This window comes from Hipposideros armiger, unplaced genomic scaffold (assembly GCF_001890085.2).
Source record: "Hipposideros armiger isolate ML-2016 unplaced genomic scaffold, ASM189008v1 scaffold_494, whole genome shotgun sequence".
Lineage (NCBI taxonomy): Eukaryota > Metazoa > Chordata > Mammalia > Chiroptera > Hipposideridae > Hipposideros > Hipposideros armiger.
The window spans coordinates 805,765-817,732 of NW_017731844.1; the positions used below are offsets into that span (position 1 = coordinate 805,765).

Here is an 11,968-nt window from a genome sequence, read left to right on the forward strand (position 1 = left end):
GCTCACTGTCCCTGTGGTTCCGCCATTCGCCGTTAACCTCACACCTTCCAGCCTGCGTGGCTCCTGGTGAGCCCACTGTGGAGCCCCTAGGTGCTGCCGCTCCCCCTCACCCAGGGCCGCTTCCCCTCCCTCAGTCGCTGCCGTGTTGGAGCCAGGCCGTGGAGCAAGGCGGAGCATGCCCCCTGATGGTGCCCCGGGGCCGTGGGTCCCACCATTTATTAGATTCCCGTGAGCGTCTTCGCGTCACCGCAGTCAAGTATGTTGGTCGCTCTTAGTGTGTTTACACCTACAGCATATAGTCTAGCGTGTGGGGCAGGGGTGTATGTGGGGGTCTGGGGGCATGTGAGCGCTTGTGTGTTATGGGTGTGGGGGGTGTCTACATGCAGGCAGCTGTGTTCGGAGGGGGCATGGCTCTGTGTGTGTGTGTGTGTGTGTGTGTGTGTTTGGGTGTGCACACGTGTGCAGGTGCTCTCTGGGGTTCAACTTGGTTGCGGGGGCCTGGGCCCCTGCTCCCCACTCCCCCCTCCCCCCTCCCTGCAGAGCCTTCCTGGAGGGGCGGTTCCGGAAAGCTCCCCCCGTGAATACCTGGCTGTGCGAGGCTGTGCGTCTTGATCCAATTTTTCTGATTTATATTTTCCATAATTCCGTTTAGTCAGGACTTTCAAATTTATTACACAGTGTGCACTGTGTTCTCGTATAATATAGAAAGAGCGGTCTGTGTCTGCGTGTCTGCTCTCACCGAAACGTGCTTTTCCGCTGCTTTCCTCTGGAGGGGGGCCCTCAAAGCCTCAGGCTGTGCCCCCCACCCCCATCCTCGGCTCCTACATTTCTGGGAGAACTTTGTAAAGACTCCCACTGTGCGCTGGGGCCCCCCCTCCCAGAATCCCTCCAAAGGCAAAGCACGTCTGCCCCAAACCGGTTTCAGAGCTGACCCAGGCAGCGGGGGGGCTTCCCATGGGGAGAGAGGACCCAAGCTGCGGTGGAGAAGAGGGCCATGTGGGCCCCAGGGGCCATGACCCAAGGGGCTTCGGGGGCGGAAGCCACTGGCAGGGCTGGGTGGGCTGTCCCGGCCCCAGCACCTGAGGCAGAGTCCCACCGCAGCCTGGTGGCCTCCTGAGAAGAGCACCCAGTGTCTCTCGGGCCCCCAATGCTTCTGCTCTCCCAGTCCTCCAACTCAGCGCCCCCTCAAACGTCCCCCCGCCCAGGGCCCCCATCCATGAGCCAGCACACACCTAGTGGAGGGGAGTCTGGTAGTTTTATTCACAGACCCCAGGAGGTGGGGGCAGTTAGAACAGAGACATGGGGGGTGCTCGGGAGTGGGCCCTCTGCCCCCAGGCCTGGGGGCCAGACACCGCCATGTGGACTTCACGTGCCCAGGGTCTCTGCCTCGGGGGGCCTTCCCAGCTGCTTTACTTCCAGCGCCCGCCAACCTTGCCCTTCGCCCCGGCCTTCTTGCTGCTGCAAATGGGAAGCAAGTCGGTGTTGAGTGTCAGGGTGTCTGGGACCCTGGCTGAGGCCCCTCCCCGGCCCCCTGCAGACCCTTGGTCCTGACAGCCCTGCCCACCCAGGCTGCGAGCAGGGCGATGGGCCCTGCCTGACTCCTACAGCCCCCAGCACACGTCCTTAGCTCCGTCCATCTGTCCAAGCAGCAACAACTCACCTGTCCCTGGCCCTGTGGGCCCCGCGCGGCCTTGTGCTGAGGCAGTTAGTGTGGTTAGGACAGGGCCTCACTGAGGGCTGACCCCAGGCACGCCCCGGAAGCTGTCTCTGCACATGGTTTTCATCTCCCCAGTGACTTTAGCCGGGGCACAGTGTGCCCCCTGGGTCACAGCCTCCTGGGCAGGAGAACCTGGGGCCGTGGGCTGTTCTGGTCATTCACTCTGGGTGGCCAGTCCCGGCCTGATGGACTCGGGACCTGGGAAGCCTCTGTCTCATTCCAGAGTCTCAGCCCCTCTGCCACCAGTTAGAGTGGGACCTTGGGGTCAGGAGGTCACCACCTTGGGGGTGGCGGTCCTCAGGAGTCTGCCCCTTCTGTCTGAGGCCCTCGGCACGCCAGTGATCTGGGTGCTGGGTTAGGTGAGACGGGAGAAGCACGGTGTGTGAGCCCTGAGGCTGGCCTTTTTGGACAGCTGGCTGGAGAGAGCCATGCAGCTCCCAAGGCGTCTTCAGAAGGCCTGGCAATGGTGGCCTATGGCCCGTGTCCCGCAGGAGCCAGCCTGAGGGCTTACATGCATGCACACACATGCACACACATGCACACGCATGCACACCTTGCCAAATGGCCCGCTCTCAGGGACTTGCAACACCCCCTGCCCCATACAACAGAGCCAGGGAGGAGGGGTGTCACCTTCTCCAGCCCTTCAGGGAGGCAGCAAGAAGGCAGAGAAAAACCTCCTTAAACTTCCCAACTCCAAGCCGCCCTAGGGACACTGCAGTCCCTGGAGTGTGGCTGGCTCAGGGCCCAGGCTTGGAGACAAAGTCCCGGAGGGGTGGCAGCCAAGCACAGCCCCGACCGAGATGGGCGGCGCCGGCTTTCTGGGCCTCCCCGGCAGCTGTTGCTATGGGTCCCCCGAACCCCGGGCGCATCAGACAGAGGCACCGTGCTGAGGAACCAGGGGTGCAGAAGGACTGGTGACTCCTCGTTCCCTGTTCCAGGTCACCTTTGAGGTGACACGCCGCCGGGATATCCTGGAGGCTGGTCTGGCTTTCCAGGCCCCTCTGAAGGGCGTCCAGAACCGCCCACACCTCCTGTGGGCCCCTCCCCAAGCTGCCGTCCTCCTGGGCTCGGGGCAGGGCCTGCACATGCTGGCTCCAGTGGCCACCGCGGTTAGTCTTGTCACTGCTCTGCTGAGGGCCGGCTGCCACCGGGACTGGCTTAAATCGCCGGGCCCTGGGTGTGGCGGTGGCGGCCGTCCCCAAGGGCCGTGTGCCTGGCGCAGAGCGAGGGGTGGGCAGGGCTACTCACTGCTTCTGGGCCTGGTCAATACGGCTCCTGAGGTTGGTGATCTGTGAACAACATGGACGGCTTACCGTGGCGTCCCCGTGGAGCCAGGCAGGGCGTGGGCCCGCACACCCTTCCTCACCGCAGGCCTCCTCCGGTGGCCCTGGCCAGGCCTTGGTGCCACACGAGGGCTCCTCGCTCTCTTACTGTGTCCTGCCTCCTCTGGCTGGAGCACACTGTCCTTTGGCCCTCAGGCTTGTACCTCTGACTTACTGTTGGTGGCGTGCACTGGAGACCTGGGCTGGGCACACAGCCGCTCCGGAGCCTACCACTTACCTTCCGGCCTACAGGGGGATGTGGGCAGCGGGCATGGGGCGGGAGGCGAGGCTTGCAAACACAGCCCTTGACTCTGCCGGCTGAGCGCAGAGCCACCTTCTCCTTGTCCCAGGTGCTCCCTCCTCCTGACTGCCCAGAGGCGAGGCTCAGGGAGAGGCAAGGACCTTCCCACCTGCTGCAAAGGCCAGCCGGCCAGCCTCAGAAGCCACTTGGTTGCAGGCAGGAGGGAGGGGGCGGGGGCAGGAGGGAGGGGAAGGCCTCCGTCACCTCCATGCCCGCTGCCACCACATCCTTACGACCCCAGGTTCTGCCATGCGAGAGGTTCACCGTGCACTGCACACCATGAGCCTGGTCCAGGCTGGACCCGGCTACTTACAACTTAGCCAGCATCTCCACTCTGGCCCGGATGTTCATGATCTGGAAAGACCAAGATGGTTACGGGGCTGGGTGGGTGTCTGAGGCCTCAGCCGGGCCAGGCCCTTGTGGCTCCTCTGGTCCCTGGGGTGTGACAGCAGTGGGGCCGGTCTGGCTCTGCACGGTGAAGCCCACTGCTGCAGTCAGCCCTCTCAGGGGACCATCGAGAGAGGGCAGCGCTGTGCCCCAAGCCTGGAGCCTCCTGTCTTGTAGGAAGCGTGTGCTCCTGGGACGACACAATCATCCTCCCCTCCCCAGGGCCCTTGCGGACTCGGGGCGGCATCTGCACAGGTTTCTGCTGTGCGTCGTGAGCCCTCTCAGGCGACTCCAGAAGGGTAAAGCCCCCCCACCACGAAAGCAGCCCCATGCCCCCAGCCCCAGCTGCCCGGTGGGGTGCTTGGCACCCCCAGGGGCTCTGAGGAAAGATATCCAGGTGGCAGTGTGTCCGGGACTTGGGTTTGCAGAGAAGGCTGTAGGAAGAGGACATCCCAGTGCCAGAGGAGCCTTGCGCCACCCTGGGGACTTTCTACAAGCCCCAGGCAATTCAGAAACGACCCAAGGCCTCTGTCTGCTGCTCCTTTGTGCCACCCTCAGAGCAATGGCTGATTGCCCAGGGCACGGAGGACACCTTGGGGAGCAGGAGACCAGGGTCTGTGTGTGGGGACAGCCTGTGTCGGCTTCTCAGGGGCCAGGTCCGTGGGGACTCAGGCAGGTGGGTGGCCGGTGAGACTCAGGGGCCCGAGACCCCACAGGTGGCTGCACTCACGTCGTATCGCTGGCGTTTCAACTTCTCCCCAAACTCAAACTTGTCCGTCTCCAGTTGGTACAGGGTGTCCCACAGCTCCTTGGCCTTTTCCCTGGGGGGTGGCAAAGGTCAGGCCAGCCTGGAAGGCAGGGCCCAGGCCCCCCTTTGTCCCCCTCCGGCCCCAGTGACCTCACAGAGACCCCGAGGCTGGCGGGCTCAGGGAGGCCTCAGCTACCAGCACCCCTTGTCTGGGCCAGCACCCCCCTCACCTCAGCTTGTCCTCACTGAGATGGTCGATGTTGAGTGGCTTGCGTCTCTCAGCTAGAATCTTCTTCTTCATCTCCCGCGCTGTCTGCTTTTTGCCTCTCTTCTGGTCGGCCTGAGGGGACATGGCAGAGGGGCCTGGCCTCGGGCAGGGAGTGCCGCACCGCCCGGCCAGCGGGCGGGGGGCGGGGCCGCCCCGAGCTCTGAGCGCCTGCACTCACCTTGGCCAGGTAGCTGCTGTAGGTAGCGCCCATGGAGGACAGAGCCTTCTTCTTCTTGAGGTCGTCCTCAGCCCTCCGCTTCGCGTCCTCCTCCTCCCTCCGGGCTTTCTCCTCCTGTGGAGACCCCACCCCCACGACCTTCAAGGCCCGGCCAGGGCTGCCCTCTCCGGCGGGCTCCCACAACCTGCCCCCCCCCCACACCCGGGTTGGAACTTTCTAGAAGCTCCAGGCCCTGGTCAGGGTTGGTCCTCTTGCAGGGGTCCTGCCAGGCGAAGGAAACTCAGCCAGTGGCTGTGGTCACTGGCCAGTGTCAGGGGAACCTCAGGAAAAGAAAGGGCAGAGACCCCAGCATCTCTCTGATCTGTGGTCAGCGGCTCAGGGTCCGGGTGGGGAAGGGGCGCCCCGCCTCACCGCCAGTCGGTTCTGGCGCTCCCGCTCCTTCTCGGCGCGGATCCTCTGCTGTTCCGCTCTCTCCGCGCGGCGCTTCTCCTGCAGCCGGAGGAGCCCATCAGCCCCTCTGCGAGGGACCCGCAGCCCCTGCCACCCAGCACGGGCCCCACTCACGATTCTCTCCTTGAGCGCGATCAGCTCCTCTTCCTCCTTCTTGCGAGCCTCGAAGTGGCTGTCGATGAGGGCCTGCAGCTCCATGAGGTCCTTGTTCTGGCGCTTCTTCTGGATGTCCTGTGGACGGGAGGCGCCCGTCAGTGTCCCCCGGTCCCTCCGCAGCTCCGGCCTGCCCAGCCGCCCGGGCTCCGGCGGAGAAGCCCTGACTCCTCCGGCCACTGCGAAAGCTGGGAGCGGCAAAGGACCTCCGCCTTCGCCACGTCCCCGTGTCCCTGCCCTTCTGGGGGTTCAGGGCTTCCTGATTCCTGAGCCATAGGGTAGGGACAGTGCCCGCCCCGCCGTGGGTGAGTCCAGGCCCCGCATGGCCGTGAGGTCCTCAGCACCCCACCGATGGACTAATTCTGACGAGGCCCTGTCACCATCCTCAGGGATGTACTGCATGGACCAGGCAGAGAGGAAACCGGTGAGCAAGGTAGTTTGTTGAAGACATATGGACATGTGGACGAGTGGATGGAAGACTGAGTGCAGGCGGAAGGATGGATGACGATGGATGGATAGGTGGGTCGAGGGATGATGGATGGATGGAAGGATGGATGGATGGATGGATGGATGGAAAGGTGCATGTGTGGGTGGATGGGCGATGAATGAGTGGAGAGACGGAGGGATGCGTGAGGCATTGGGTAGGTGAGCAGATGAATGGATGGATGAAGGGTAGGAGGATAGGTGGGGAGGAGATGTCTATTGCTGGAAAGTTTCCTCTGGTCCATGAGTGAATTAAAGCAGAATTGCCTGGGGTCAGGAAGGACTAGCTGCGACTGCTGGAGAGATGACCTTCTCAGGCCTAGAGCCTGAGGACTGGGGTGGGGGATGGAGGGTGTGTTGATCGGGTTCCAGAAACTTACATCGAAGTCTACTTTCTCCCCTTCCGGGATCTTAGGAGCAGTGAGTCTGAAGAGAGAGAGGCTCATGAGCAGGGACAAGTGGACACCCACCAGGACAGTTGGCCTGACCCAACTTGGCCTGGCCCAAGGCTGCCCCTCCAGCCCTCTGGCCCTAGCGCGTAGCTGAGGGTACATTGCCTGACCTCCGTTCTTATCAGATGAATAACCCTCTGTCCCCAGGATGGCTTGACCCACTTCGAGAAGATTTCAACCTCTTACTGCCCCTCTGTTTTGCCAACTTCTGGACACTAAGGGCTGTTTCACCCCCAACTGCCCAGGAAGGGCACCCTCAGTTTCTTTCTCAAACAAATAAACGGATGCCACTGGATCAGAGCATAAGGCAGAGTGGTCAGCACAGGTCCTGGGGGGGGGGGGATTGGCCTCCGTGGTCAGGAATGGCTGTCTCAACCCTTCGCGTTTCTGTGGCCCCTCTTTAATCTTTCTTCCTGGGGACCCAAAAAGGGGGAGTAGGCAGAAAGCAGTTTGAAGAAGAAAGGCGCCCCCCCCCCCAGTCCCGGCTGTAAGGAGCCATCAGTCCTGTTCCTTTCCCCAATGCATTCCAGATGGAGCAAAGAGTTAAAACGACAACAACAATTTTTTAAAACAAGCCATAGAAGAAAGTGGAACTGAATATCGATCAAACTGCTGGGCCGGGAAAGGATTTTCTAAGCTCAGAGGTCCCGCTGAGGAAAAGATGGCCAGATGACTCCATGCAAATGAAAAACTTATGTATGTGAAAAAAGGCAAAAATTGAAAAGGGGAAGAAAGAAAAAAAAACACACACACACAAAAAAACCCAGACTAGAAAAATATTTTCAGCAAATACAGAGAAGACTTATATCGTTATGCAAACGGATGATTAAGAAAACACAGGGCTGTCTGTGTTAGATGAATAGGCAGAGGGCATAAGCCACGATTCTCGGGAAGAAAGAGGGACCAGTTAACAAACTGGGGAAGGTTTGCCGGCAGCAATCAAAGGAATGCAACGGAAACAGCCCTGAGAGGCCCTTCCCCATCCATCAGTGGCTCCTTGGGTCCAGCGGTGTGGGGCGCAGACCCGCTCGCGTCCACGTAGGAGACCGCGCTGGCAAGCCCCTCGTGGAAAGCCATTTGGCAAGGATGTCAAAAGCCTTACGAGCGTTCATACTCTGACCCATTAATTCCAGTTCTGGGAATGCGGCCTAGGGAAATAGCCCAAAAGACAGAAAATGCTTTCCACCCAGCGTTATTTATGATAGTAAAATATTGGGGAAAGCCTGAACCTCCTGCACTGGGGGAATGGTTAGGAGAATTATGGTTTGTCCAATTGATGGAATATTATGTGGCCATTCAAAATATTTAAGAAGACTATGTAAAAACATGGAAAAATACTTATGAATAGTGCTACATTTTAAAAAAAAAGCAGAACTCAAGGTCGCATAGACAGTACGGTGTTTGAAAAACAGCTCAGAGTTTAAAACTTTTTTTCCGAGTCCGACGCATGGAAAAAGAGTAGGGAGAAATAAGCCTTTTTATTTCTTTCTCCTCTTTTCCGCAGTCTGGCTGGCTGGGTGGGAGTTATAGATGATTTTTTTTTTTCTTCATTGGACTTTTATGTATTTTCCAAATTTTCTTTAATGAGGTGTTTTATTTTCATAATGAAAACACAAACATTTTTTTAAAACTAGAAAATATCTTGGGATCCGGCAGCTTTATTTAAAATTGCTGAAAAATAAGGTGCAACGGATGGAAACGTGCTGGCTGTGTGCTTCACGCGCTCTCAGTCTGCTGCTGGGAGCCCCTCACACCTCCCCCGGCGGGGAGCCCCAGCGGTGCCAGTACTCAAGTCCCATCTCCCATCTCGTGCGAGCAAACGCAGGCACGGATATGCACGGGGATAAAAGCCGAACCGCTACAAAGCGTTGGCTTGAAACCAAATCTCTGAAATACTCACAAGTGGGTGAAATGTGGGAAAGACCCTCCCAACCAGGATGATAGCTCCCCAGGGGCTCAGAGGCCCCAGGGCAGTGAGAGGTCGGGGAGGGGGGGATGGGCCCGGTCTAGGTGTTGCTCTGAAGTGGGTTTCAGGGGCGAGGCCCTCCCTCACTCCCTCCCACCCTGCTTTCATGTCTGCTGCACATCTGGGGCTCTGGGAGACCCCACAGCACGGTGTGGCGTGGCGGGGTCCGGAGAGGGCAAGGGGCGCTGCATGGGGACCCCCTCTGCCCCTTCTCCCCTAACTGCTGCTCCCCTGCCTCCTTGGCCTGTGGCCTTCTCCTGCAGGAAGTCCTTCTTGCCTGTACTGGAAGGCCCAGGCCAGAGCCATGCCCGGCTGGGCCCCCAGAGTTCTCTGCTCTCCCTGGTGGAGCCTGGTGGGGGACAACAGCGGCCGCCCCAAGTAGTCCCACCCTCACAAAGTGCCCTTGTCAGATTCCTAGAATTTTTAACTCCAAATTGCGGGGCAAGGAAAGGAGTGGCCACTTTCTCTCAGGGTTTTAGGTGCCAACTCATCCCCCACAGAGCCTACACGTCGTGTCTTCCTCTGGGGGCAGCAGGTCCCAGCCCCGGGGGACGGGGGACGTTGCTTTCCAGGTGACCTCGGTCCCCATGCAGCCTGCACGGGTTCCCTCCAGGCACGGCCCACCCTGCTGTTCAGCCCGGCCTGGGCCCTGTACTCACTTGGGTCTTGGCTTCTCCTCTGGTCACCACAGCAACAGCCGACATGGAAAGAGGGGAGAGAGAGACCATGTGAGACGGGGGCCCACTCCTGACCACGGGCACCTGGGGGCCACCCAGCTGGGCGCTTGCTGAGCTCAGGCCTGTAGGGCCGCCTGCTCTGCAGCTGAGCCCACCCCCCACCCACCAGACCCACCAGGACAAGAGGAACTGGCCCCCACTGAGGGCCAGCGAAAGTCCCTGTGGTATCCAAGGAGATCTTGGGGTGGGGGACCAGGATGTGTGGGGGGTGGGGGAGAGAGCTGAAGGGAAGAAGGAAGCGATGGAAGTGAAGGAAGGCAGGAGGGGGAGCATGAAGGGGGAGGGGAGGGGAGAGGAGGTGGTCTGACGGGGAAGGGGCAGAGGCCGGGTGAGGACGGAGAAGCGCGCCCTGGCCAGGCTCCTGGTCTGCTGGCGCCCCACCGACCACCCCACCTCCGTGCTGGGCGGAAGCTCGGCGGGCGACAGCGCCTGCAAGACCCCGCTGTGGAGCCCATGGCGGTAGCCATGCGAAGCAGCCTGGCCTGGCCCTCGGAGGGAGGGAGACGGAGGGAGAGCCGGCGAGACGGGTGCCAGGCTGGCGGGCGGGTCCTGTCCCTCTCAGGGTCACCAAAGCCCGGGACGCGGCCCTTACCTTCCTCTTCCTCCCGTCCTTCCTCTGCGACTTCTTCTGGGCAAAAGCGTACATGCAAGAGAGAAGCCGGCGAGGCTGCGGGGAGCGTCCGTGCGAGCCGCGGCGCGGGCATGGGGCAGCTCCTGCGCCCCGTTCCCCTGAGCACGTTGGCCTGGACCCCGTTAGAGTCCCCAGAGAATGACCTTTTGGGGCGTGGGTGCAGGAGCTGGGTGCGGCCATGCTGTGGTGCCAGGAGGGCCCCAGAGACCCCCACCCGCCGGGGAGGCCTGGCGGTGAGTGGAGCCCTCGGTGGCCTGTGGGTGCTGGCTGCTGGCTTCACTGAGTCTTCCCACTGAGGCTGGCAGGGCCCACCTTGCAAAGCTGAGGCCCTCCCCAACATCGTAGCCTTGGAGCTGGGGGTGGGCAGCTCTGGGGGCCTGACTTCTGGGTCTTGTTGGGTTGAAGCCCAACAGGTCTAGAACATTGAGGTGAAGCTAGCCCGTTGGTGCCTCGAGCCTGCACACGCGTTGCTGCTTTGAGCGCAAGGGGGCCAAGGGCCCCAGGCCTGCTCTCCCCGCCTCCCTCGGGAGTCTGCCCTTGATCTGGAAGAGGCTTCTCTCTCCTCCCGCCTCTGCGGGGTCACCTCCAGGGCCTGCCTTGTGGCCGGTGGCCGGTGGTCCCGGCTGGAGCGTACAGACCCTAGGCTAGGCCCCCAGGTGCCTGGGCGGACCTGGCCGCCCTCATGTGGGGGCCTCTTCCCTGAACCATCCCCACCCCCAGAGCCCTGGGGCGGCCCTGGCTGTCCTGGTCACAGCCAGGGCGTGTGGTCGGTCTGGCAGCACCTGACCCAGTCCCTCAGTCCCTGCTCTGGGCCCTTTGGTGATGCTGACTGAGCAGGACAGCCCAGCCGAGGAGCTGTCCTCGGTCACCTCTGCGCCTTCCTCTGCTCTTGGCCGAGGCCAGCAGGCCTGTCGAGGGACAGGGTGGGGGTTCCGGCCCCCTCGGCCCCTGGCCTGCGTGTGCACTTCGCGGACCCTCCCCTCACGTCCCCCGAGCTGGGCCTCACTGGGGTTGCTTAGGATCTGGTACATGGCCCTTTGCAGGTGGGCCTGACGTCACCCTCGGCCTGCACTCTGGGGCGAGGGCGCTTTGGGAGCAGAAAGCTGGGCCCGGGGGGGCCTGGGAGGCTGGGGGCCAGGCCAAGAGGCGGAGGGGAGAGCGGCCGTGCGGCAGAGCCCCCCCAGAGGGTCTGGAAACCCCTTTGTGTCTGTCTGTCCATCTGCCTCGGGGCTGGTTCAGGTGACCTGGTTACCTCGCAGCCCCTACAGGGCTCTTCCCTGGACGCCTTCTGCCTGCTCAGCCACCACCCTATGTCCCTCTGAGGCCAGGGAAGGGAAGACAGCTTTGGGGTAGTGTTCGGGGTTTGGACTCAACTGGTAGGCTCCCTGCAGCGCCGCCGAGGCGCCCCCGGACTTGAGCCTGCAGCTCCCTCGCCCCCACCTCTGTGGGAGGGCAGGCCCGGGGGGCTCCTCGCTCCTGGGCCGGTCTGACCTGCACCCAGGCGATGGGTGGGTCGCTGGCACCTGACTGCTTGCTTTCTTGCACACGAGGCCGCTGGCTGGGCTGGTGTTGCCGTCCCCACCTTGGGCCTCAGCCCGACTTGGTGCTCCGCTCACTCGGCCTCCGCCTCACCTCTCCTCACTGGCCCTCTCCGGTGAGCGATCTGGGGCCGGGCGCAGGCTCAGGCCCCCCTCCTCTGCCCTTCTCCACCCGCCCCTGCTGGACCCAGAGCTTCCCTCCCAAGGCCTGCGCCCCCCTCGGGGCCTGTCCTCAACGTGACCTAGAGGCCGGCTGCCCCCAGCGCCCCCCTCGGGGCCTGTCCTCGACGTGACCTAGAGGCCGGCTGCCCCCACCTTCCTGCTGGTGGGCTAGGAAAGGGCTCAGCTCCCCACCCTGAATGCTGTCAGCCAGGGAGGCCAGGAGGAAGCCTGCACCCCGTCAGCAAGCCCTGCCTGAGCCAGCACTACAGGCGCAACCTGTCCCCACTCTGTCCCAGCCCATAGAAATGGGGCGACAGTCATGCAGGCGAGGAGGGCAGGAGGAAGAGAGGCCTGCGGGACAGGCAGGCCCCTGCTTCGGGATGCGGAGAACGTACCTTCTTGGACCTCCTCTGTGGAAGCAGCGCCGTGTGGGGAGAGAGAGGAGAGAGAATCAGCTGTGACCTTGGGGCAGCGC

At 62.0% G+C, this 11,968-nt stretch overlaps 1 protein-coding gene across 11 annotated transcripts in view; it reads right to left on the minus strand.

Moving 5' to 3' along the window:
* Positions 1 to 1,236: 1,236 nt before the first annotated feature.
* Positions 1,237 to 11,968, minus strand: part of TNNT3 (troponin T3, fast skeletal type) — a 17,242-nt gene continuing 6,510 nt past the window's right edge. For 4 of the 11 annotated variants that reach the window (XM_019667370.1, XM_019667367.1, XM_019667366.1 and 1 more), the window contains 11 exons: positions 11,889 to 11,903; positions 9,755 to 9,787; positions 9,085 to 9,103; positions 6,388 to 6,433; positions 5,486 to 5,602; positions 5,333 to 5,410; positions 4,922 to 5,035; positions 4,706 to 4,815; positions 4,458 to 4,548; positions 3,654 to 3,694; positions 1,237 to 1,458 (listed from right to left, as the gene is read on the minus strand). In XM_019667370.1, the coding sequence (XP_019522915.1) occupies positions 1,410 to 1,458; positions 3,654 to 3,694; positions 4,458 to 4,548; positions 4,706 to 4,815; positions 4,922 to 5,035; positions 5,333 to 5,410; positions 5,486 to 5,602; positions 6,388 to 6,433; positions 9,085 to 9,103; positions 9,755 to 9,787; positions 11,889 to 11,903 (713 nt within the window). In that variant the 3' untranslated portion in view covers positions 1,237 to 1,409. Of the gene's footprint in view, positions 1,459 to 2,965; positions 3,007 to 3,653; positions 3,695 to 4,457; positions 4,549 to 4,705; positions 4,816 to 4,921; positions 5,036 to 5,332; positions 5,411 to 5,485; positions 5,603 to 6,387; positions 6,434 to 9,084; positions 9,104 to 9,754; positions 9,788 to 11,888; positions 11,904 to 11,968 lie in introns of all 11 variants that reach the window. The other 7 variants (XM_019667374.1, XM_019667372.1, XM_019667369.1 and 4 more) reach the window with 3 other exon arrangements.